The sequence below is a fragment of the Dendropsophus ebraccatus genome, chromosome 15, assembly GCF_027789765.1.
Source record: "Dendropsophus ebraccatus isolate aDenEbr1 chromosome 15, aDenEbr1.pat, whole genome shotgun sequence".
Lineage (NCBI taxonomy): Eukaryota > Metazoa > Chordata > Amphibia > Anura > Hylidae > Dendropsophus > Dendropsophus ebraccatus.
Genome location: NC_091468.1, coordinates 54,934,989 through 54,959,879, shown reverse-complemented (window position 1 = coordinate 54,959,879; position 24,891 = coordinate 54,934,989). Strand labels below are relative to the sequence as shown.

At 45.2% G+C, this 24,891-nt stretch overlaps 2 protein-coding genes across 3 annotated transcripts in view; one reads left to right on the top strand and one right to left on the bottom strand.

Moving 5' to 3' along the window:
• C1D (C1D nuclear receptor corepressor) overlaps window positions 1-5,021 on the bottom strand; it is a 32,344-nt gene extending 27,323 nt beyond the window's left edge. Inside the window, exons 1-2 of one of the 2 annotated variants that reach the window (XM_069954838.1) lie at window positions 4,771-5,021; window positions 1,609-1,760 (exon numbers count right to left, since the gene is read on the bottom strand). In XM_069954838.1, the coding sequence (XP_069810939.1) occupies window positions 1,609-1,674 (66 nt within the window). In that variant the 5' untranslated portion in view covers window positions 1,675-1,760; window positions 4,771-5,021. The remainder of the gene's footprint in view (window positions 1-1,608; window positions 1,761-4,770) is intronic. The other variant, XM_069954839.1, reaches the window with a different exon arrangement.
• A 1,360-nt stretch (window positions 5,022-6,381) lies between these two features.
• The window catches only part of LOC138773966 (uncharacterized), a 68,863-nt gene continuing 50,353 nt past the window's right edge, over window positions 6,382-24,891 (top strand). The window contains exons 1-8 of the mRNA XM_069954478.1: window positions 6,382-6,421; window positions 7,500-7,680; window positions 9,147-9,351; window positions 13,239-13,405; window positions 14,846-14,976; window positions 16,604-16,770; window positions 19,339-19,424; window positions 23,333-23,413. Of these exons, the coding sequence (XP_069810579.1) occupies window positions 7,519-7,680; window positions 9,147-9,351; window positions 13,239-13,405; window positions 14,846-14,976; window positions 16,604-16,770; window positions 19,339-19,424; window positions 23,333-23,413 (999 nt within the window). The 5' untranslated portion in view covers window positions 6,382-6,421; window positions 7,500-7,518. The remainder of the gene's footprint in view (window positions 6,422-7,499; window positions 7,681-9,146; window positions 9,352-13,238; window positions 13,406-14,845; window positions 14,977-16,603; window positions 16,771-19,338; window positions 19,425-23,332; window positions 23,414-24,891) is intronic.

Here is a 24,891-nt window from a genome sequence, read left to right as displayed (position 1 = left end):
CCTCCGATTAGCTAATTAGCGGGCACGGCGATCAGACCAAGCCCGCTAATAGCGGCGGTCCCGGGCTACACGCGGCACCCGGGATCACGGCACTTCAAAGCGGGGCCGCCGCGCGGCCCCGCTTTGAAGTGCAAGGGAGGACATAGGACGTACCGGTACGTCCTATGTCCTTAAGAGGTTAAAGGGGTACTCCAGCGCGGGGGCACTTTTGCGCTGGGACCGGGGACGAGGTGGCCGAGGGAAAAGATGAGAGGCCAAGGGATCCCGCCTCCTTCACTGAGTGGCTGAGCGGACCTGAGACGTCACGTCTCGGGCCCACGTCAGACACCCTGAAGCGGCCGGTAACCGGGCACCGGAGTGCCGTGATGCGGGACCCGCCGCTGGAACCGGGGAGGTGAGTGGACGTCTTTTCCCTCGGCCACCTCGTCCCCGTTACCAGTGCAAAAGTGCCCCCACGCTGGAGTACCCCTTTAAAGGCAAAGGTAAGAAGATTACCAGTAATCACAATGTGCAGGAGCCTAATAAATAATAGATGTATTTTTCTGGTCCCAAGTTAATAGGATATGGAGCTCAAGACAAGAGAAGGGGCTAGACGGGCAGGTCAGAATACCTCCAAAAGGGCAGGTATTGTGGGGTGTAATGGAGAACACACAGCTTACAGGACTTAAAGTGAATGTACCATCAGGTACATTCGCTTCAAGTGGTCCACATGAATAGGTCGTGCATGAATAGAACGGCGCCGATGCGGCGGTCCTTTTTTTGTGAACCGCGGCCTGATTCCCACACATGGCGTTTGTCTAATTACCGGGCACTGAAGGTGGGCCGGCCCGCCCCCAGTGGAAGGAAAGCCCCGCCCCTCTATGACACAGCTTAATTAGAATAATAATTTTAAAAAAAAAAAGGTACCACGGCACCGGCTTCACCGCACCAGCACCGTTCTATTCATGTGCAACACTTAACGCGAACATACCTGTCCTTTCAACAGATTTTTAAGAAACCTGCCTGATTTGGTTAGGGGTTTTCCGATTAACAAAAAAAAAAAACTTGTCACCTATTCACAGGACGAGTATGAAATTGCAGGGGGTTCCGACTTCCGTGTCCCCCAGGGATCTCTCTATCAGCAACTGCACTATGCCAGTAAGAGGCGAGTGCCATACTCTGCTCTCTACTATGCCGTGCCAATAAAAGTGTACTGGACTCAACAAGCTGCCACCCAACACACACAAACGGACACACACTTCCTGTGTTCTGTCCTGGTCTCGGTTACTAAGGACAGACTGAGCCTAACAACAAGCAGAGAACAGCAGACTGCAGGAAACTGGCACGTAGCAGTAAAGAAGTAACTTACAAATATGTTACAGATCACACAGGTCATCAAATGGTGACAAGTTTTATGAAACAATAGTAACCATTTAAAGGTTCTTCTGCTAACAACTTGACGCCAGATACCATGCGACGCCCTTCTGATGGATAACCTGTTTCATACATACAAAGGAAGCGTTGCAGAAGTTGGATGCACCTATGACCTATATTCATGTTTCCCCAGGACTAAGGGCCCTAGGGCTACATCAAACTTCCTTAGCCAATAATATAAACAACCCCGCTAACCAGTGGTCCAGAAAGGTTGTACCCCATGATGTGTGCCAGCTCTCTACGCTCTGCAGAAGGTGGCATCCTCTATTAAGACTTATAATCTGTGCCGGATACAGATGAAAGTAGACAGGTAACCACATCAATAACTCTGAACAATGACTGGCAACCTGTAGGGAAAGTAAACGAAAAATCTACTCTACTCTTTGGCAATAATGTCAGATTAAAGACGTTTTGGGCAGAGCGCCATCCTAAACTACCGAGGCCTCAAATTAACCAGATGAGCGTAAAAGGTGAATTATTAGGCTGAGACTTGTAATACGCTGGGAGAGAACAATGATTATAGGTTGTAATGGTCCAAATGGAGTAGGTCTTGCCTAAGTGACTCTTATTGCGGATCTGGCAGCAGGTGCCATACCCATTCATTTCATTTATAGATGGAGCATTACGTACTGTATATAAAACAGCTCACATCTGGAGTATACTCGCCCGTCCACAGCTGCCACTCTGTAAGGCCTTAAAGGGAAACTCCAGCTAAATATTTTTTCTTTCAGATCAACTGGTGCCAGAAAATTGTAATTTACTTTTATTAAAAAATCTCAAGTCTCATTACTGCTGTTATAGATATAGATATGTGGGACATACAGCAGCTGGTAGGTACTGGATTTTTTTTTTAATAGAAGTACATTACAAATCTTTGGCGCATTCTGACATCAGTTGATCTGAAAGAATTTTTTTTTATATTTTTTTTTTGCTGGAGTTGCCCTTTAATGCCTACCCTTTACACTGATGATAACTACACACAATTCCTTGCTGTCAGTTCCCCTTTAACCATGTACAGGAGCCAGAGGGAGTGATTTCTGACATTTTTTCATCCCTGAGTTTGAAGATTTACTTTTTTTATTTTTTATTTTCCCATCAACAAAGCCCCATGAGTTGTATTATTAAAAAAAAAAGTAATTCAGGATTATAAAAACCTGCTTTCTTCCACATACAGCATCGCTCTCTCTTTGCACACGGTTAGTTTAGTTCCATTGAAGTGAATGAAGACAAGCCGTTATACCACATACAACCTGAGGACAAGGGTGGCGCTGTTTATAGATGAAAGCAGCAATGTTTTTATAATCCTGGATAACATCTAAGAGTTGCACATGAATAGAACGGCACAGGGAAGCCGATGGTGCCGTCCTTTTTTGGACTGCGGCCTGGTTCCTGCACCCGGCGGCAGTCTATTACAGAGCACCGGCCCAGGCTGAATCACTTGAGGAAGGCCCGTCCGCCCCCAATGGGAGGGAACCCCCACTCCTCTATAACGCAGCTTCATTGATTTTAATGGAGGCGTGTCACAGAGGGGAGGGCAGAACATCACACTGTGGACAGGTGGGCTGATGCTCGGTAATAGACCGGCGCCGTGCTCTGGAACCAGGCCACGGTCCAAAAAATAACCGCACCGTTCTATTTATGTGCAACACTTAAAGCGAATGTTCCTTATAGTACATTCGCTTTAAGAGGTACACCACCCAGAACTCTTGTCATAACCAAAGGTGGTGATCAACAAGCTGAAAGCTAAAAAATTGCAAACAGGCCAGAGCAGGGCAGGAAGGCCTCGATCATGATTTCCAGGATAAAACAATTCAGAGCCCATCAATAGTTGATTGTTTTATCCTGAAAAATCTCTTTAGGGTCAGTTCACACGTACAGACTCGCAGCGTAAATCTTGCTGCGAGTCTGTCAGTTTACTGTCACAACATACTCGCAGCTGTCTGAACAACCGCTGCAAGTATGTAATTCTGCCGGCCCCTTAACCCCTTCTGCTGCCGCCCGGCTCATGCTCTGTTTACAATACCTCTCCTCGCTGCACGGGGTCACGGCATACTGCTCTTCTGCCCGGCCAATCAGTGGCTGCGGCTGGGCAACACACTGATTGGCCCAATATACACTTATCATGGGAAATACTACTACTACTGCATCAAGGCTTCACTTCCTGGATGACATGGTGATGTCACTTCCTGGATGACATGGTGATGTCACTTCCTGGATGACATGGTGATGTCACGACCCGACTCCCAGAGCTGTGTGGGCTGTGGCTGCTGGAGAGGATGATGGCAGAGGGATGCTCAGTGTCCCCCTGCCATCATCCTCTCCAGCAGCCACAGCCTGCACAGCTCTGGGAGTCGGGTCGTGACATCACCACGTTATCCAGGAAGTGACATCACCACGTTATCCAGGAAGTGACATCACCACGTTATCCAGGAAGTGACATCACCACGTTATCCAGGAAGTGACATCACCATGTTATCCAGGAAGTGAAGCCTTGAAGTAGTAGTAAGTGCAGGGAAAAAAAGCACTTTATGTATATTTCCCGTAATAAGTGTATATTGGGGATTTGTATAACTTTTGGGGGGAAATACTCTAATAAAAATTTTTGCCGGACCTCTCCTTTAACCACAATAAAGTTGCAGCAGGGTTGGACAAATTATTATCTTATTTTGGTGCAATCCTTTATTTTCTGACCAAGTCTGTGCAGCTCCATCCGGATTGTGGAGCTTCTATCCCTCGGACCCTGACACGTTCCTCTGTTATTCCTCCTGGGATTCTACGTATACATTGACAACTGGGTGTTACCATTCCCACCGTCCTCATAGCGGTGAGTGTGCAGGAGGCTCATCCACACAGGAAGTGGTAATATCCAGGAGGAATAACAGAGGCACAGGACCACACAGAGACATAAAGAAGGGGTACCGTGACATAGGGCAGACATGAGGGGGTCCCCGATCTATCAGCAGAGACCACAGAAGCCTTTACACCAGGCATGGGGAAGCTTCGGCCCTCCAGCTGTTGCAAAACTACAATTCCCATCATGCCTGGGCAGCCTTCGGCTGCCCAGGCATGATGGGAATTGTAGTTTTGCAACAGCTGGAGGGCCGAAGCTTCCCCAAGCCTGCTTTACACAACCACATATAACTTTACACCTCACAAATTGCCACAAGACTACAAACTACAACATCCCCGGACAGCGAGGCCCGGGGCATGCTGGGAGATGTAGTTTTTATCACTGATATAACCAATGTGATCGCCTGTCATCTCTAGGACCTCCAGCCTCTGCTCGTGTACTCTTATGACACCTCCCTGGGGTCTCTGCTGTGTAGAGCCCCGTCCTCAGAACAGAACACATGTTACCTCACACACGCGTGTCCGCACCACTTCCGGGTGATGCCGGCGTAGAGAGGGTTAGAGGAGGTCACGTGACCGGACGGGGCGGGGCTCACAATCAGTGCTGCTGCTATGTGGGGAGAGAGGATGAGCAGCAGTGCAGTGGAGAAACCTTCTGCAGTAGGGGCGCACGGCTCCATTGTGCAGAGCATCACTCCCTCAGAATAGTGTGCAGAGCATCACCCCGCAAATGAGTACAAATGCACAGTGAATAAGCTCCTCCCACTCTATCCCGGTCATGTGACCTCCGTTTAACCCTCTCCTGTAATCTGCAGTAAACCCTTCGTACAAGCGGGCGCCACCTAACTAAAGAAGGTGTAGCCCCGACATCTTATAAGTCACGTGTTACTGCTCCAATTCAGGTGTTCAGATCACCATGGTAACCGCGTCCTTAGTCACCGCGTCTTGTAAGGGAAACATGTCTTTGGGTCAGGATGCGAAAGTATAAGACGGCAGCCATTTTACCGGAGACCACAGTACGTATAGGCATAGGGCTGTATCCACGGCAAAATGGCTGCTGCAGTGGAGACATAAAGTTGCTGAGCGTTAGAGAGAAATTCTTTAGTGTTGTTTAACCTGGGAGTGACAGGACAGCTGGTACAGGTAGTTTTATACATGTTTTATACATTTTTTTTTATAAATTCTTTTTTAAATCTCATTTATTGCGGTCTTTAACTTGAACTTTAGCATATGGCACTTATCATGGCAGTAAAGGCTTCTGATGGCTCCTTGAAGACTTCATATTTACATTAAAGTAGACAAAAAAATGTGTTCAGTGTGCACCTATTTGTTTTCAATGGGGAAACATGGCGCAGTTCACACTGTGAAATATTTCTTTCAGCATGCATTTTTTTGGCTATGTTCCCACACAGTATTTTTGCGCAGTATTTTGCAACCGAAACCAGGAGTGGATTGAAAATATAGAAAGGTTATGTTCACACACTGTTGAAATCTAGTGAATGGCCGTCATTTAATGTCAAATAATTACTGTTATTTTAAAACAACAGCCGTTGTTTTTAAATTACGGCCGTTATTTGTCATTAAATGACGCCTGTTTCTCAATTTCAACAGTGTGTGAACAAGTGCTTTTTTCCCTGCACTTACTACTGCATCAAGGCTTCACTTCCTGGATAACATGGTGATGTCACTTCCTGGATAACATGGTGATGTCACTTCCTGAATAACATGGTGATGTCACTTCATGGATAACATGGTGATGTCACTTCCTGAATAACATGGTGATGTCACTTCCTGGATAACATGGTGATGTCACTTCCTGAATAACATAGTGATGTCACTTCCTGGATAACATGGTGATGTCACTTCCTGGATAACATGGTGATGTCACTTCCTGGATAACGTGGTGATGTCCCTTCCTGGATAACATGGTGATGTAACTTCCTGGATAACGTGGTGATGTCACTTCCTGGATAACATGATGATGTCACTTCCTGGATTACGTGGTGATGTCACTTCCTGGATAAAATGGTGATGTTACGTCCTAACTCCCAGAGCTGTGCGGGCTGTGGCTGCATGGACCAATCAGGAAGTGAGAATCAGAGCTGTGCAGGAGGACAGTGACAGAGACTTCCCTATACAACAGTGTGAGTGGCAGAGTGTAAGTGCAGGCACAGTATAGCAGCATTGTGTATAGCTGAGTGTGAGTGCAGGGACATTAAAGCAGGAATGGAGAGGATAGGAAACACAAGGGCTGATATAGACTGCAGGGAGTATGAAGGAATGAGCAGGACATATGTGGGCACATACATGCAGCACTCTCTGTCCGGGGAGAGAGGGGTTACAGCTATGGAGAGATTACCTCCACAGTCCTGTCCTCCGATGTAAGCCCCAGCCTGAAGTGGATCTGCTATGATTTGGAAGGTGAGGGAGAATTCCTGGGTCAGAGTATAGGGCTGTAGACCCCGCTATGCAGACCATGTCTCTCCCCCACTCCCCCTTCCACCCAGTACAGGGAGCTCTTAAACCAAAGCAATGCTCTTAAACCAAGTTACAATTTTGAAAAACTGTGAGCTCTTTTTGCAAAACACTTTCAATCCAAGTTACTCTTAAACCGAGGTACCACTGTATTTTAAATCTAAAATACTATAGTCTGTGTTCCCACAAGAATGGTGTATTATAATTAAAATAAATAAAAGTTAAATTTTAGAAGCACTATCCCTTCCCATTTGCCAATTCTTTGCAGGGGATAATAGTTACACTACATTACATATTATGGATCTATATGGATAAGTATAGGTGTCAATATAGGAATTTTTCCCTGCTCTTTCCCTCCCTTAAAGGGATGGTTCACCAAAAAATATTTTCTTTCAAATCAACTGGTCATAGCAAGTGCCAGAGATTTGTAATTTTGATTTGTTTTATTTTATAATGGAAAAACAGATGAAAAAAAACGCAGTGTGAACCTAGCCTTAAACGAGGTATTCCTATGTCTACTATCACAGGTAAACCTGTTGGGCTCGTCATACAAGTACATGCATACATTCGCTTTGTTAAACCTAGGCAATGAGCTGTCAACAAGGGGGTGAGAAGAGCGGCATATCGGGAGGAGGAGGCAAGTGTGCTAAAGGATTTATAACAATACTTACCATGATGAGTTTTACACATATAACTATGATAGTGGAGTGGGAATACCCCATAAATTGTGATTTTTTAAGTATTCTATTTGTCATTTGCAGGACTCAAGAAGACAAAGACATGAATAACTGTGACCTGGAGAAACTTTCCGTGTCTGGGGTAAAACTAGAACCTTCTTTCACTCCAAGCATAACAAGTTACCGGGCAAAAGTGCCCAGCCAGGTATTACAGACTACTGTGGACGCCTGGACTAGTGATGCAGGAGCCTCCTGGACATTGCTGGTGAGTCAGCTGTAAGGATTACTTTTTTCTTAAAGTGTCACTGTCGTTTCATTTTTTATTTATTTTTTTCCAGAAATCCATAGTATAGTCGATTTTAAGAAACTTTGTAATTGGGTTTTTTAGGCAAATATGCCATTATCTGCATTCAAAAAGACTTTCTCTGGCAGCAGAGAACAAAGGATTACACAGTGGGAGCTGTGTGAAAGCCGGTATTCAGAGGTCAGAGAGATCAGTGCTGACTTGAGAGGAGATAGCTCTTCCAGTCTGGAGAGCAGAAAAGGTTTTCTATAGGTATTTGCTTCTGCTCTTGACGGGAATAGCCAGATATCCCTCCAGGGAAGGAAAACCTGTTGCCAAGGGGTGCCTCCCAGTGGGCCAGAATCTTGCTCCACACTGATGAGGGGCAAATACCCCAAAACAGCTGTCAGTAGATGGATGCCTGGCTTTGATAAACCCTTGTCATGTCGCAATACTCACAACTGAGTTAGACTTTGGCCCAAAAGGCCCCCTTCTGGTATTTCTTTATTGATTTCCCAATACTCGCAACCGAGTGGGACTTAATCGGCTATGTACTAGGGATCCCGCCTCCTTCACTGACTGGCTGAGCGGACCTGAGACGTCACGTTTCTGGCCCGCATCAGACACCTGGAATCCCTTTAAGTGTAGCATATCAATAGAACAGTGCTGGTCTATTACCGGGCACTGGCCCGGGCTGAAGCACAGGAGGCAGGCTGGCCCGCCCCCAGTGGGAGGAAACCCCCGCTCCTCTGTGACACGGCTCTATTAGAATCAACGGAGCAGCGTCATAGAGGGGCGGGGTTTTTCTCCCACTGGGGGCGGGCCAGCCTGCCTCCTGTGCTTCAGCCCTGGCCCGATACCTGTGGATAGAACGGCGCCGTACACAGGAACCGGGTCATGGTTCAAATAACGCACTGGCTTCCCCGTGACGGCGCCGTTCTATCCGTCTTTAAAATTAAGAGGATGTACCTGATGATACATCCTCTTTAAGGCCAGCCCTGAGTAGTGGTGTAACTCCCGTGGAGACAGGCCACGCAGCTGCTATGGGTCCTGTGCGGCAGAGCATGGCCTGCCTCCATGGTACTGCCAAGGCCTGGGATGCTGTGAGATTTAAGCCATCCTGTGGGGTGGGTGCCTGGGATGCTGTGAAAGCCGCACCATCCCGAGCGGTGGGGGGAACTGTTGCTGTGAGAGCCCCTCAGGAGCCATGCCTTCTGGGGATGGAGGGCATACACTGCCCCCTAGACACCAGGATTCATGGGGCCATACTGTGTTTTGCTATGGTGCCCCATGAATCCTTGCTAGGCCCCTGGCCCTGACTATGTGCATACAGTAACTGAAATGAAGATAGACTGTATCCTATATCCCTCCTCACTGACAGCTTGTAGGAATGGTCGTTGCCTGTAAATATTGGAGTTCCCTCCTAATAATCTGCTTTGTCTGCTCAGGGAGGCAGCGGCTCGAAGACTGTGACATTGAAGAATGGTCTTAATTCCGTGGTGGTAGAAGTGACTGCTGAAGATGGAACGGCCAAGAAATATACTGTAGAAATCACTAGACTATCTGCAGGTCACGCTTCACTCGAAGGAATCCGTCTGTCTGAGGATCTGGATCTGGCCCCGTCATTTGCTCCAGATGTCTTCGAATATTCATGTACTTCTGTTCAATATCCTCGACCTGTCAGTGAGAATTATTAGTGTGTGATACGCTAGGAGCTGGCGGAGCTGCACATCACTTGTGTATTCCAAAAACATTTAATTTATTGCTTGTTGATGTTTTTTACATTGTGATCTTTGATTTCCTGCAGTAACCGCTATACCTATAAATATGTTATAGGAAATTTATGCTAATTCCTATTGTTCTAGCAGAGTGACGGGGCCATTTCCCCTGCACAGTCTTATATTTCCCCCGTATCACTTGTCACTTCAGGCTTTTAAATGGATTTTCTCTATCCAGGCATTAATAGTGATGATTCCAAATAGTTCCATCTCTCTGGTTACAGGTTTTTCTGCTTATTTTGTTTAATTAATATTATAATCTTAAAGGGGTACTCAGGGAAAAAAAACATTTAAAACAACAGTTGCCAGAAAATAATATAAATTTGTAAATTACTTCTGTTAAAAAATCTCCAGTCTTCCAGTACTTATCAGCTGCTGTATGTCCTGCAGGAACTGCTGTATTTCTTCTAGTATGACACAGTGCTCTCTGCTGCCACCTCTGTCTGTGTCAGGAACTAAGAGGTTTTCTATGGGGATTTGCTACTGTCCTGGATAATTCTTGTCATGGACAGAGGTGGCAGCAGAGAGCATTGTGTTAGACTGGAAAGGACACACCACTTCCTGTAAGACATACAGCAGCTGATAAGTACTGGAATACTGGAGATTTGTAAATAGAAGTAATTTGCAAATATGTATAATCTTCTGACTCCAGTTGATAAAAAAAAAAGGAGTTGATTTCTAGGGTCAGGATATCCTTGCGATAGGCCATCGATACCAAATTAAAGGGGCAATTTTAAGAAACTTTGTAATTGGGTTTATTAGCCGAAAAATGCATTTTTATCATGAAGTGTGAAGCTCTTCCTCCTGTCTTCATGGTTCTCTTATGGAGGGGGAGGGGTGGAGGAAGATGAGGCACCAAAACAGGACAACAAAGAGTTAATTTACAGCTACATCACCGGGCTATCTCCTCTGACAGTCAGCACTGACCTCTCTGACCTCTGAATACCAGCTTTTACACAGGTCCCGCTGTGTAATCCTTTGTTCTCTGCTGGTGACCAATCTTCCTCCTTCTCCCTCCCCTCTCCATAGATTACACAGGACTCGACTGTGGAGTCGTGATTTCCTGATAATGAGCAGTGGATGAGAGAGTGAAGGAGGGGGCCTGGGGAAAGTCTTTCTGAATGCAGATAATGGCATATTTGCCTAATAAACCCAATTACAAAGTTTCTTAAAATCGCCTGGACTATTGATTTCTGCAAAAAGAAAAAAAAAATATGACAGTGGCTCTTTAAGAGATATTTAGAAGCTAGAAAGTTAGACCTTAGTTGTAGATTTGTTGTAGAAGCTAGAAAGTTAGACCTTAGTTGGAGATTTGCAGATCTCATGTATATTGAGCCTTCATTAGATGCATCGCAGCTCTCGGACATAGTTTATGATGCGCATTGTGCAGCGTCCTGCGGAGCCGTACATGAATGATTTCTCCCTATAACAGTAAACCTTCTCTGCCCGTCCCTCTTGGCCGCGTCAGCTCATACAGCCTGGACATTTGCTGCTCTTAATAAGCCTCCTGCAGCTTTCATTTTATAGTATGGTTCTCTCTATAGGTCATTTACCATGTTTAAGACAACACAACAGTTTTGCTATCATCCACTATATCTCTTACCCAGTCATACAGTCAGTACATGCTGGTTATTGTAACTAGATTTACCTAGGTTTTTTTTATTATATAGGAGCTTTGTTTGTAAGGAACTGGGTTTTAGGGACAACTTTAAGTTGAGAGACATAAATTATCCCTGTATGTATAACAAGACCCCCCACACACACACATAAGACTCAATGTGGCGATAATACCAAGATCAGTGCCATCACAGCAAGGCATGTTAAAGCGAATGTACCATCAGTACATTCACTTTAAGTTTTGCACATGGATAGAATGGTGCCGGCAAGCTGGTGCCGCAATCCTTTTTTTGAACAGCAGCCCAGTTCCCTCGGTCGGCGCCATTCTGTTCCCGGGCAGCGGCCAAGGTTGAAACTATGGAGCAATGGAGCCACAACATAAAGGGGCGGGGGTTTAGTCCAACTGGGGGCAGGCCGGCCCACCTCCAGTGCCTCACCCCAGCCGGTGCCCGGGAATAGAACGTCGCTGTACGCGGGAACCGGCAATGGTTCAAAAAAAGGACTGCAGCACCGGCTTCCCCGTGCTGGCGCCATTCTATCCATGTGCAAAACTTAAAGCGAATGTACTGATGGTACATTAGCTTTAACCCCTTAAGGTCAAAGCCAATTTTCGTTTTTGCGCTTTTGCTTTTTCCATTTTATGTTTAAAAGTCCACAGTGCTTGCATTTTTTCACCTAGAGACCCATATGAGCCCTTATTTTTTGTGAAACCAATTGTACTTTGCAATGACAGGCATTATTTTTCCATAAAATATGCTGCGAAACCGGAAAAAAATCATTTGCGCTGTCAAATTGAAAAAAAAAACGAATTTGTTTTGATTTCGGGGTTAAAGGGGGTATACTCACCTGGGACTCATATGAGTATCACCTACATCAAATTGAGGGTTCCCGTTTCTCTCTGGCTTGTTTGTGACTGCCAGAGGGGGTTGTAAAGCTAAAAGAAATAGCATAACTCCCATTGACTTTAATAGGAGTTGTGTAAGTAGGGTAGCCCATAAACTGCACTTATTATGAAATCCTATTTAACTAAAGTAAAAATACTTACTGCTCCCATACATATCTAAAAGTTTCCATGGTAACAGACTACAAGCAAACTGGATGTAGTCTGATCCTATAATCACACTTTCATCTTTCTCTTTCATTCTTGCTGACTGGTCTAGACCGTTGACTGCAGGGTCTCTCTGCTTTATCTTAAAGGTGTTATCCAAGCTCAGAAAAAAACGTGTCTGCTTTCTTCCAGAAAGAATGTCACTCTAGTCCTCACCTTGTGTTTGGTATAGCAACTTTGAAGTGAATGGAGACGTGTAATACCTCACACAACCTGAAGACAGGTGCAGTGCTATTTTCAATAGAAAGCAGCTATATTATTCTAAGCCTGGATAACCCCTTTAATTTTCTAGTAGGCAGCACTGCCCTCCAGGTGGTCACAGACCTCTATAAAGGGCAAATATCGGGTGTATGCTGCCCCAGCTATCTCAGGTGAATAGTAGCTCAGAAAACATTACTATTGTACTATTGTTCCTCAAAGCATTCCCTAGATGATAGATATGACAGCAGCTTTTTTTTACTTATTCCAAGTGTTCACTTAAAGTGTTGTCCAGCGAAAATCTTTTTCTTTCAAATCAACTGGTGCCAGAAAGTTATATAGATTTGTAATTTACTTCTATTAAAAAATCTCCAGTCTTTCTATACTTATCAGCTACTGTATGTCCTGCAGGAAATGTTGCCTTATTTTCAGTCCGACACAGTGCTCTCTGCTGACATCTCTGGCCAAGACAGGAACAGAGCAGGAGAGGTTTTCTATGGGAAATCATAGAAAACCGAGATAGAATTCCTGTTTTGGCCAGAGATGTCAGCAGAGAGCACTGTGTCAGACTGAAAATAAAACATTTCCTGCATGACGTACAGCAGCTGATAAGTACGGGAAGACTTGAGATTTTTTTAATAGAAGTAAATTACAAATCTATATAACTTTCTGTCATCAGTTGATTTGAAAGGAAAAGAGTTTCGCTGGACAACCCCTTTAATATGGCTAATTTCCATTGTACCTGACGTTCGTCCACCAATATTTGGTTGTCTTCTTACTTGCTGGCTTTTATGCTTCTTCATGACATCTCACGTTTTCCCGTTTGTCTTCCCAACTAGGTGCAGTGCCATATTTCCACAGCTGTATCAGCATTAAGCCCGTAATCCAAGACAGTCAGATGAAGGTGACTGTGAATGGAAGAGATGACACTAAAGCCGTCCCAGTCGCACTCGGGGATACAGTCATAGAAGTTCTTGTGCTTTCTGCTGATGGCTCCAATTCACAGGTTATGTAATAAATGGCACGCTCTTGGGTCACATCTGTCTTTCTATGTTACACAGGGTATATAGAATCCATTACTTTATTCATTCCTAATATACCACATCATAATAACAATCACAGGGGAGACAAAGGGATAACACAGTATGATATTTTGGGAGGAACAATTGGCCATAGTTCACATTACAGACAGTGCCTAAATATAGGGTATTCTACCAGATCAGTATTGCACTGGACCCCTGCCTTACCATCTAGCCCTATGAGCATTAGAATGGTCCAAAGTAAACAGCAATGGCCTCTGTACCTATACATAGCATATTATTGCACTTAAAGGGGTACTCCAGCAAAAATGTTTTTCTTTCAAATCAACTTTTTTTAGAAAGTTATATATATTTGTGATTTACTTCTATTTAAAAATCTCAAGTCTTCCACTACTTATCAGCTGCTGTATGTCCTGCAGGAAGTGGTGTGTTCTCTTCAGTCTGACACAGTGCTCTCTGCTGCCACCTCTGGCCGAGACAGGAACTGTCCAGAGCAGTAACAAATTCCCATAGAAAACCTTTCCTGCTATGGACTGTTCCTGTCTCGGCCAGAGATGGCAGCAGAGAGAACTGTGTCAGACTGGAAAGAATACACCAGTTCCTGCAGGACATACAGCAGCTGATAAGTAGTGGAAGTCGAATCGGACGATTATCACTCCGTGGAATAGAGAGAACGATCAGCCGATGATCGTGTCATTGGCTTATCGTTCATTTAGGTTCAAACCTAAAATCATTGTTCGCCACCCGCGCATCGCTACGTGGAATAGCAGGCGCGGCAGGCGACCGATGATTTCACAAACATCATACATTACCTGTCCAGGCTGCAGGTCTTCTCCTTCTCTCCCGATCCCACGCGCGGCAGCATCAGCTTCGGAGCTGGCCGGGACCGCCGCGGCCAGTGATTGGCTGAGCGTTCAGTCAGGCCGCTCCGAAGCTGATGCTGTGGCGCGGGACCGGGAGAGAAGGTGAAGAACTGGACAGGTAATGTATGAAACAAGGGCTGCAAGGACATCGGTAACGATGTCCCTGTAGCGCTCGCTAACAATTGTCGGGCCGTGGAATAGGCTCAGTAAACGAGCGCCGATCTAGCAGATCGGCGCTCATTTACATTGTTAAACGGGTCCTGCTCGGCCCATGGAATAGGACCCTAACAGTCAGCTGCCGGTCTCCTGTATCTCCCGATCCTGGAATGTCATTGCTCAGCCAATCGGTGACTAAGCCGGGACACCTCTGCGTTCACTAATTGGCTGAACAAGTAGTTGTTGTGGTGTCATCATGACGCAGGAGAACAGGGAGATTCAGGAGACTGAAGGGCGACAGTGATTGGTGGTGCCAGTTGTATTTGTCTCCGTGTGAACTCTCCTCCATAAATGTTCTCTGAATTTCTCTAAACTTGTGATGTTCAGGTTTACAGAATTCTTGTTACACGGGCCCAGCTTCCATTTGGGGTGAGGTTTGCAGATGCTCAGGAACAGATGAAATACGAGTGTCCTATATCCTTAGCTGCTTTGTACAGACCAGTCTCCATCAAAGGAAGGTAAAATATTGGAATAAAAAAAGGAATGCAGTATAAGGCTTTGTTATTATTATTATTATTTTTTTTTTTAACTTCCATCAGATGTATACATCAGGACTAGAGATGAGCGAATTAACAGTAAGTTCAGGTTCTCAAAACCCCGTATGCTCAACATTTCACTTCTGGTGGCTGGAGAAGATGGATACAGTCCTAGGGCTGCCTCGAAAACATGGATAGGCCATAAGCCATAGGCTGTTTCCATGTTTTCCAGGCAGCCCTAGTTCTGTATCCATCTTTTTCAGCCAACGGGAGACAAACGCAGAGCGTTCAGGTTTTTATGTGAAGCCAGACTAAGGGTGGTATTACACGGAACGATTATCGTTTGAAAAATCGTTAAATCGTTCGGATGTGAACGATAATCGTTTCATGTAATAGCAGGCAACGATTAAACGACCAACGAGAAATCGTTGATCGTTTAATAGGATCCGGACCTATTTCTATCGTTTGATCGTTCGCACATCGTTCGCACATCGTTCGCACATTGTTCGGTGGAATAAGAATTCGCACCTGACATGTACGCAATACCGACGACTAAACGACCGCAAGAACGATCATAAATAACGATCATGGTTCCATGTAATTGGGCAAACGATTTCGGGTCGTTTGCCTTAGCGGTCGTTTAAGATCGTTTATCGTTAGTCGTTGAAAAATTGCTTGGTGTAATAGTACCCTTACTGTAAATTCGCTCATCTCTAGTCAGAAGTATTCCTTAATATACTTCAGATGAAAGCCCCCAATACCACTCTATAGGCAGACAATGGCACGTGTCTGGCTCAGTTTGCAATACAATTACACGGAACGATTATCGTTTGAAAAATCGTTAAATCGTTCGGATGTGAACGATAATCGTTTCATGTAATAGCAGGCAACGATTAAACGACCAACGAGAAATCGTTGATCGTTTAATAGGATCCGGACCTATTTCTATCGTTTGATCGTTCGCACATCGTTCGCACATCGTTCGCACATTGTTCGGTGGAATAAGAATTCGCACCTGACATGTACGCAATACCGACGACTAAACGACCGCAAGAACGATCATAAATAACGATCATGGTTCCATGTAATTGGGCAAACGATTTCGGGTCGTTTGCCTTAGCGGTCGTTTAAGATCGTTTATCGTTAGTCGTTGAAAAATTGCTTGGTGTAATAGTACCCTTACTGTAAATTCGCTCATCTCTAGTCAGAAGTATTCCTTAATATACTTCAGATGAAAGCCCCCAATACCACTCTATAGGCAGACAATGGCACGTGTCTGGCTCAGTTTGCAATACAGTTTTTTTTTTTGTTTTTTTTTCCCGAACAATGATGACCAGATGATGAGTCGGTGTGACTGTCACCACCCAGTTCTTTTGTTCTGGGAAAGATAAGCCACCGGTTTCTGGCTGCGGCTTAGCCCTCCTCATAGAGAACACAGGAGCGCTCATTTATTCTGAACATTTCCTGTATATGAAGGGTATGGGGGTCAAACAGTAGAGATAACTGATGGCTGAACAATCAGTCCGCCATCATTAATTAAAGGTGTAAGGCTTTTACTCTATGTACTATCATCTTAATGATTTGAGTCCTTGTTTACGTTTTTATACAGTCTTCCCAAGCACACAATATCAGCCCAATACCTGGATCTTCTAACAAGACGATCAAAAACAGATCCATTGGATGAGACCGTTCTTGGTGAGAACTGGAGGCTTCCCGAGTATGAGCTGGATAGGAATATGTCAGCAGCAAATGTCTTCTGCTATTTCGCTTACCGAGGTAAAGCCACGTAATTCTGGATTTTAACCTAGCAATATTCATTTTTCTGCCTTCTATAATATATATATATATATTATATATATATATATGCAAATACATACTCATACATACTAATACATACTAATATACATATATATATAATGCAGTGAAATAATAGAATCATGGATTTGATCAAATTCCGGGAAATGATGAAATGGCCGAGCTGTTCCTTCATTTCCCTGAAGAAAGTCAGGAATTTGATCAAATCCCTGATCCCTTACAGGGAAATGATGGAATGAAATTCTATCATTTCCCCCCAGCAACATACAAATTCCTTACTGCCTGTCGGGAGGTCCGGTGCATGCCGCTCTGCCTGCCGGGAGGTCTATAGAGGTCCTTCTGCTTTCCAGGGACGTGCCTGCAAGCCACTGCTCTGCTCCCCGTCCGCCCGTCCGCCTCCTTACTGCTCTCCATCTATATGCCCTGCCACCATATGCCCTGGTGGGAGATACCAGGGAAGACCTTCTGCCTTCCGGTGTCGCTCACCGCCGTGCGTGTAAGCCACCGCTTGCTCCCTGTCCGCCCATCTGCCTCCGCCGTCGCCTTTCTGCTTCCCGTCCAGGACCTTCTGCACCGGCCTCCCGAGAAGAACTTGTATGTTGCAGGGGGGAAATGCCACCGCTTGCTCCCTATCCGCCCCTCTGCCTCCGCCACCGCACCTCTCTGCTCCCCATCCAGCACCTTCTGCCTTCTGCACCGGACCTCCCGACAGGCAGTAAGAAACTTGTATGTTGCCTGGGGAGAATGATAGAATTCCATTCCATCATTTCCCTGAAAGGGGTCAGGGATTAGATCAAATCCCTGACCTTCTTCAGGGAAATGATGGAACGGCTCGTCCATTTCATAATTTCCTGAGATTTGATCATTTCACTGCAATATATATATATATATATATATATATATACACATGTATGTATGTATATATATATATATATATATGTATGTATGTGTATATATATATATATATATATATATATATATACAGTGGTGCCTTGGATTACGAGCATAATTCGTTCCAGGGCCGTGCTTGTAATCCAAATCCACTCTTAAACCAAAGCAAATTTTCCCATAAGAAATCATAGAAATGCAGACAATTGGTTCCACATCCCAAAAATAATGATTTATAATTCTGAATAACATGTAAAACAGATGAAACAAACATTCAGAAACAGCAGAATATGTGATATTATAAGTTACTGTACAGTAATGGAGAGGATGGGAAACACAAGGGCTGACAGAGACTGCAGGGAACATGAAGGAATGAGCAGGACAGATGTGGGCACAGTATAGCAGCACTCTCTGTCCGGGAAGAGAGGGATTACAGCTATGGAGAGATTACCTCCACAGTCCTGTCCCCTGATGTAAGCCCCAGCCTCAAGTGGATCTGCTATGATTTGGAAGGTGAGGGAGACTTCCTGGGACAGAGTACAGGGCTGTAGATCCCGCTATACAGACCATGCCCCTCCTCCACTCGCGTTCCCACCCAGTCCTGGGAGCTCTTAAACCAAACCAATGCTCTTAAACCAAGTCACAATTTTGAAAAACTGTGAGCTCTTAAACCAAAACGCTCTTAAACCAAGTTACTCTTAAACCAAGGTACCACTGTATATATATAAGGGTATTTCAGTCTCTGCTACGTGTATATATACGTATCTTATGTGCCAAAAGGATATGCTGCCCATGACTATAATAGGTCCACCCCTTAAATAGGCACTGTCATGAAAAAAAACTTTATATATGACACACAAAAAGTTTTTACATGTCAGCATTTGAGTCTTCACACCGCAACTGATCAGGAGAACGAGACACTAGTAGTAATAATCCACAGAACAAGAAACACAATTACATGTATTTGATAACATCCATTGGATTAATGATTGGGTTAACAGATGCCAGTATACGTTCATTCATCTGTATATATACTTTAAAGCGATTCTTTACCCACAATCTGATACCCCAAACCACTTGTACCTTCGGATAGCTGCTTTTAATCCAAGATCTGTCCTGCGGTCCGTTCGCCAGGTGATGCAGTTATTGTCCTAAACTTGCAGCCCCGTGCCAAACGGGAGTATCTGTGCCCTAACTTTGCACCACCCCCTCCGTCCCTCCTCCCCACCCTCTTCATCATTAGGAATGCTCTAGGCAGATTGTCTCCTATTCCTAAGCTGTGTGAATACTGAACATGGGCTGGATCGCTAACCACCTGTGCAATGTTAAGCATGGAGAAAATGTTCCAGTGGCTTTCCTAATGATGAAGAGGGGAGGAGGAGGGATAGAGGCGTGGTGCAAAGTTAGGGCACAGATACTCCTGTTTGACACAGGGCTGCAAGTTTAAAAGTTGTTTTTTAGCACAATAACTGCATCACCTGCCGAACGGACCCCAGAACAAATCTTGGATTAAAAGCAGCTATCCGAAGGTACAAGCAGTTTGGGGGGGGGGGGGTCAGATTGTGGGTACAGAGTCACTTTAATGATATACAGTGAGAATATTAGGAAATTAAGACTCTGCGTTATGTTTTTATTGTGCAGGATGTGGAGACATTGTGCCTCTGTCTGAACTTGGTAGCCATTCGAAGAGCTGTCCACATAAACCACCGACTGAACTGGATCCTAAGGTTATAAACTGACTGTATTATATTTCATTCTATTTTTTTTTTAATAGATATAAAACAAGTATCTCTACTTTTTCAAACATGGGGTTTCACCTTCACAAGCACTAGAGGAGGAGGACAGTATAATGTCTCCTGGGTTAGGGCCTTATTTCACGGCCTGAGGACTTTCTATAAGCGAGTGCCAATCTCCTACTGAACCCATATATAGCACGATAATTGGACAGCAAGGGCTGCACGGACATCGTTAGCGATGTCTGTGCAGCCCTTGTAAAAAGAATAAACTCCTATATACCTCGCAAGATGTCAGGGAACATGGAGAGGTATTTGGGTTTTGTTTTTTTCCCACACAGCCACCTGCAGTCGGCCATGCATCGCTATTACACGATGTGCAATGATTTTAGGTCTGGACCCAAAAAATGATCAGCTGATGATGGTTATTATCAGCTGATCGTCATCTCTGTTACATGGAGCGATAATCGGCCTGAGGCTATGTTCACATAGCATATGAGACCGGCCGTTCTGTGACACGGAACAGCCAGTCTCTGAAAAGATTATCCCACCCGCATCAGAACTCACCACAGCACACCATAGTGTGCACTGCCAGGGTTTTCTATTCAGTGAATAGCGGCCGCAGAAAACTGACATGTCAGTTGTTTGCGGCGCCTGAGTGTTCCCGGCTGGAGCGTATACTATGTGTATATACTCAGGACGGGATTCCTAGGCAGCAATGACACGTATATTTCCGTAAAAATCACGGCTGTTGTACAACGGCTGTGGTTTTACGAAAATATAGTGTGTGAACATAGCCTGATTCAGCCTGATTCCGTGTAATAAGGCTTTTACTCATAGAGGACTTGCTGATTGTACCTTTTGACTTACAGTATTGGGCTATGTTCACACTACGTAAAACTACAGCCGTTGTTGCCGATGGCAACAACGGCCGTAGTTTTTGTGCAGCGGAACACAGCCTATTAAGCAATGGCATCCCGGCCAGAGCGTACACACATCGTATATGCTCCATCTGTGATCTGTGCGGCCCCGCAAATAACTGACAGGTCAGTTTTCTGCGGACGAAATTCAGTGAATTCCGGCCGCAGAAAGACCTGTCAGTTCACACAGTGAAGCGAGCGGCTCCAGCCGCTCGCTTCACTGTGTGCTATGGTAAGCTTTGATGCGCCCGCATCAGAGCTCTGTGGCCGGACGGATCATCCGGACGGTACTTAAGGGTCACGAAACGGCCGGTCTCATACGTAGTGTGAACATAGCCCTGTACAGAACTGCCAAATATTAGAGGAGGATATCATTGTCATTGTTTCTAGTATAATTTTTAATTTTATTGTTCATTTATACATATAAACCATTCTCCGGATTAAAAGACATTTTTTTTAATTAATTATTCCTGTATAAGGGTACAAACAGACACACCGTATACGCAGCAAATACGCAGCAAATCTGCAGCAGATTTGATGGCGCAGATTTGATGCTGTGTTCAGTTATTTAGATCTAATCTGCTGCGTATTTGTTGCGTATTTGCTGCGTATTTGCTGCGTATTGCAGCAGTAAATACGCTGGGTATACGGTGTGTGTGTTTATAGCCTAAAGTATTTTTCTGAAGGCCAGAGTACCGTATTTTTCGCTTTATAAGACGCACTTTTTTTCCTCCCAAAGTGGGAGGAAAAACTAAGTGCGTCCTATAAAGCGAAGACGGCTCCCAATCAGTGCCGAGCACCACAAGGAAGCCGTCCCGCCCGCCCCCTCTATTGCCGCTCACTATGCATATGCATAGTGAGCGGCCCTTAGCGACCCCCACCACCCGCCCAGCCCGCCCCTTCTATCCCCGCTCAGCTGATAGCCGATCAGAAGCCCAGGAAAGTGCAATGAGTAGCACTTTCCTGGGCTCCTGATCGGCTAAGCGGCGATGGAGGGGGCCGGCTGGGCGGGCGGAGGGGATCGCTGTCCTACTTACCTCTCCGCCGGCCCCAGCAACTCCTCTCCCGACACTACGGTCTCCCGTCATCCTCCGGGTACAGGCAGTGGGGTACAGAGAAGCTGCCTGTGTCCCGGAAGTGTTCTGCAGCGGCAGTCTCTCTGTCCCCAGCTGCCTGTGCCGGAGGATGATGGGAGACCGGAGTGTCGGGAGAGGAGCTGCTGGGGTGGGTGGACAGGTGAGTAGCCTGTTTGTTGTTTTTCTGGTCGCAGGGGGGATTGGCTACTATGGGGGGCACTGTATGGGGGCATTGGCTACTATATGGGGGCACTGGCTACTATATGGGGGCACTGTATGGGGGCATTGGCTACCATGGGGGGCACTGTATGGGGGTATTGGCTACCATGGGGGGCATTGTATGGGGGCATTGGCTACCATGGGGGGCATTGTATGGGGGCATTGGCTACCATGGGGGGCATTGTATGGGGGCATTGGCTACTATATGGGGGCACTGTATGGGGGCATTGGCTACTATATGGGGGCACTGTATGGGGGCATTGGCTACTATATGGGGGCACTGTATGGGGGCATTGGCTACTATATGGGGGCACTGTATGGGGGCATTGGCTACTATATGGGGGCACTGTATGGGGGCATTGGCTACTATATGGGGGCACTGTATGGGGGCATTGGCTACTGTATGGGGGTATTGGCTACTATATGGGGGCACTGTATGGGGGCATTGGCTACTATATGGGGGCACTATATGGGGGCATTGGCTACTATATGGGGGCACTGTATGGGGGCATTGGCTACTATGTGGGGCATTGGCTACTATGTGGGGCACTATATGGGGGCATTGGCTACTATGTGGGGCACTATATGGGGGCATTGGCTACTATGTGGGGCACTATATGGGGGCATTGGCTACTATGTGGGGCACTATATGGGGGGATTGGCACCAATCACACTGCTGCTATCTCCAAACTGTGACAATGAGCAAAATATTTTTTTTTCTATTTTCCCCCCCTAAAATCAGGGGTGCGTCTTATCAAAAGGCGCGTCCTATAAAGCGAAAAATACGGTATATTCCTAAATTTGGCCATACATATTGGATAACTAGTGGATGAACACAATTTTGGCTATCTCTCTTAAGGGTGGTATTACACGGCCAATGGGGGCCCGATCATAACTGTAAACGGCCCGATAATTGTTTAACAAGGGCTGCATGGACATCGTTACCTATGTCCTTGCAGCCCTTGCTTAAACTGTATACATTACGTATTGTATTAGGTATTGTATACACTTTGCAAATCTTCAGCCGCCGGCCAGGCATCGCAGTTACATGTAGCGATGCGCGGTCGGCGCCCGACTATTATAGGTCCAAACCTAAATCAACGATCAGCCGATGATCGTTGTCATCGGCTGATCGTTGTGTTTATTACACGGAGCAATATTCGTCTGTATTTGGCCGATTACCGTCCGCTCCGGCCGATAATCGTTTGGTGTAATAGGTCATATTAAAAGGCCACGATATAGTGCATGTCAGCTAATCATTGGGTTTTAACATATTGAATCACAACGATCATGACAGCAACAGTCTCCTGCTCATCACTACATGTAATAGGAGCGGTGGCCGATGACTACAATGGGCAGCTCCCTGTGCCCGCTGCTCCGCTCGCTGTCTGTTTGTGTAATAGCACAGGCAGCAAGCTGGGAATGAGGAACAAGCGAGCGCTGATCTGACATCGAGCAGTGTCATTTGGTTCTCACTCCTTCTCTCTTCTACCTGATAGCTTTATCTAGTATTAGAAATTCTCTCAGTCCAGTCCAGTTTGATATACATCTTCCTAGTGGGGGCAATGTGTAATATGTGAGGGTTAATACAGAGGAGACTGTCATGGTATTCACTGATCATGTTACCAATAGCAGATCATCTGCTTATATATGACAAAATTATTTCCCTTATTTTATATTTTATTAGACTGTAACAGATACAGAATGGTATAAAGAAGAATTTTCTACCAGTAAATCATCAGAGCCCATGCTTAAGCATTCAGTACAGGTAAAAGATAATGTTTTATGCTTAAAAATATTGTTTTATGATAAAATGAAGGAAATATGACTTGTGGGAAAGTTTGGTTCACATTGGAAATGTCAGATTGCTGTCCGTGCTGTGCATGTAAATACCCTGACTAAAGGCCCTATTACACGAAACGATTATCGGCCGTATGTGGCGTTACGGACAATAATCGTCTTGTGTAATAGAAGACAACGATGGCTGATCATTGTCTTTCAACATGTTGAAAGACAAACGACTTAGATAGCAACGATTTTCTGCCGTCGCCCCGGAGCTGGGTCCTATGGGCTGCCTGGACCATCTAGTGATCACCCGGGAATCTCCCTGCGCCAGAGACCCAAAACACACATATAGTATGTGCTACAGTATACTGTATAGTTTCATATTTATATAGTATTTTCTCTTATAACCTCTAAATAGCTGGAATATGCTAGTTATACAGAGTGCCCTTCCAGTGTTTTCTGGTATTTTCCAGCTTCTTTGTTTTCTATTGGTTCTTTGATGACTGAAATGCAATGCCTGTAATAAACTTTATTACCATACTAAAAATAAATCCTATTGCACTGCAGGGGCTTTAGTAGAACATCAGTGGTATAGTCCATTTAAGGGGTTAAGATTTAGAAGCTATTAAGAGAAATCTCATCCGCTGCTCTTGTGTACAGGGCTGCTTTTGATCCGAGTGGCAGAAAGTGTATGTACGAGGTTAGCGGAATTATTGCAGTTTATGACTTGCTACAGTGAACTTCATTAAATTTAACAAGCACAATAAAAAACAATGTGATAATGCATGGCTGCTTACGGCTGCTTGACCCATTGCTCTGCTACACACGCTTGACATATTTATACCACTTAGCGATCCCTGTTACCTGTACTTGGCAATGCATGAGGACCTCCTCCTCTCTTCTGCACAAGCAGCAATGAATGGCAGTACCACAGAGGGAAGAAATATAAATTCTTTACCCTCATGAGATCTTATTTTATACTATAATTTTCTGTTCTGTTACACTATACAATATACATAATAATGCTATGGGTAGATTTACTATTGCATATGCACTAGAATTGCACAAACCATCTTACGTGACTTACAAATTATACAGATAGGTGAATTTAGAGTGTGAGTCTTAATGGGGACAGGGACCAATTTAAAGAGTAAGGGTCCTATTCCATGGGCCGACCAGGGCCCAATCAATGATGTAAACGAGCGCCGATCTGCTAGTTCGGCGCTTGATTACTGGGCCTATTACATGGCCCGATAATTGTTACCGATGTCCTTGCAGCCCTTGTTTTAAACACCATACATTACCTAAGCATGTTGCAGGGCTTCTCCTGCGCTCCTTCTTCCTCCCAGTCCCGCGCCTAGCAGCAGCTTCTGTGCGGCCTGTCTGAGCTGACAGACCAGTCCTGGCCAGTGATTGGCTGAGCGGTCTGTCAGCTAAGACAGTCTGCACAGAAGCTGCTGC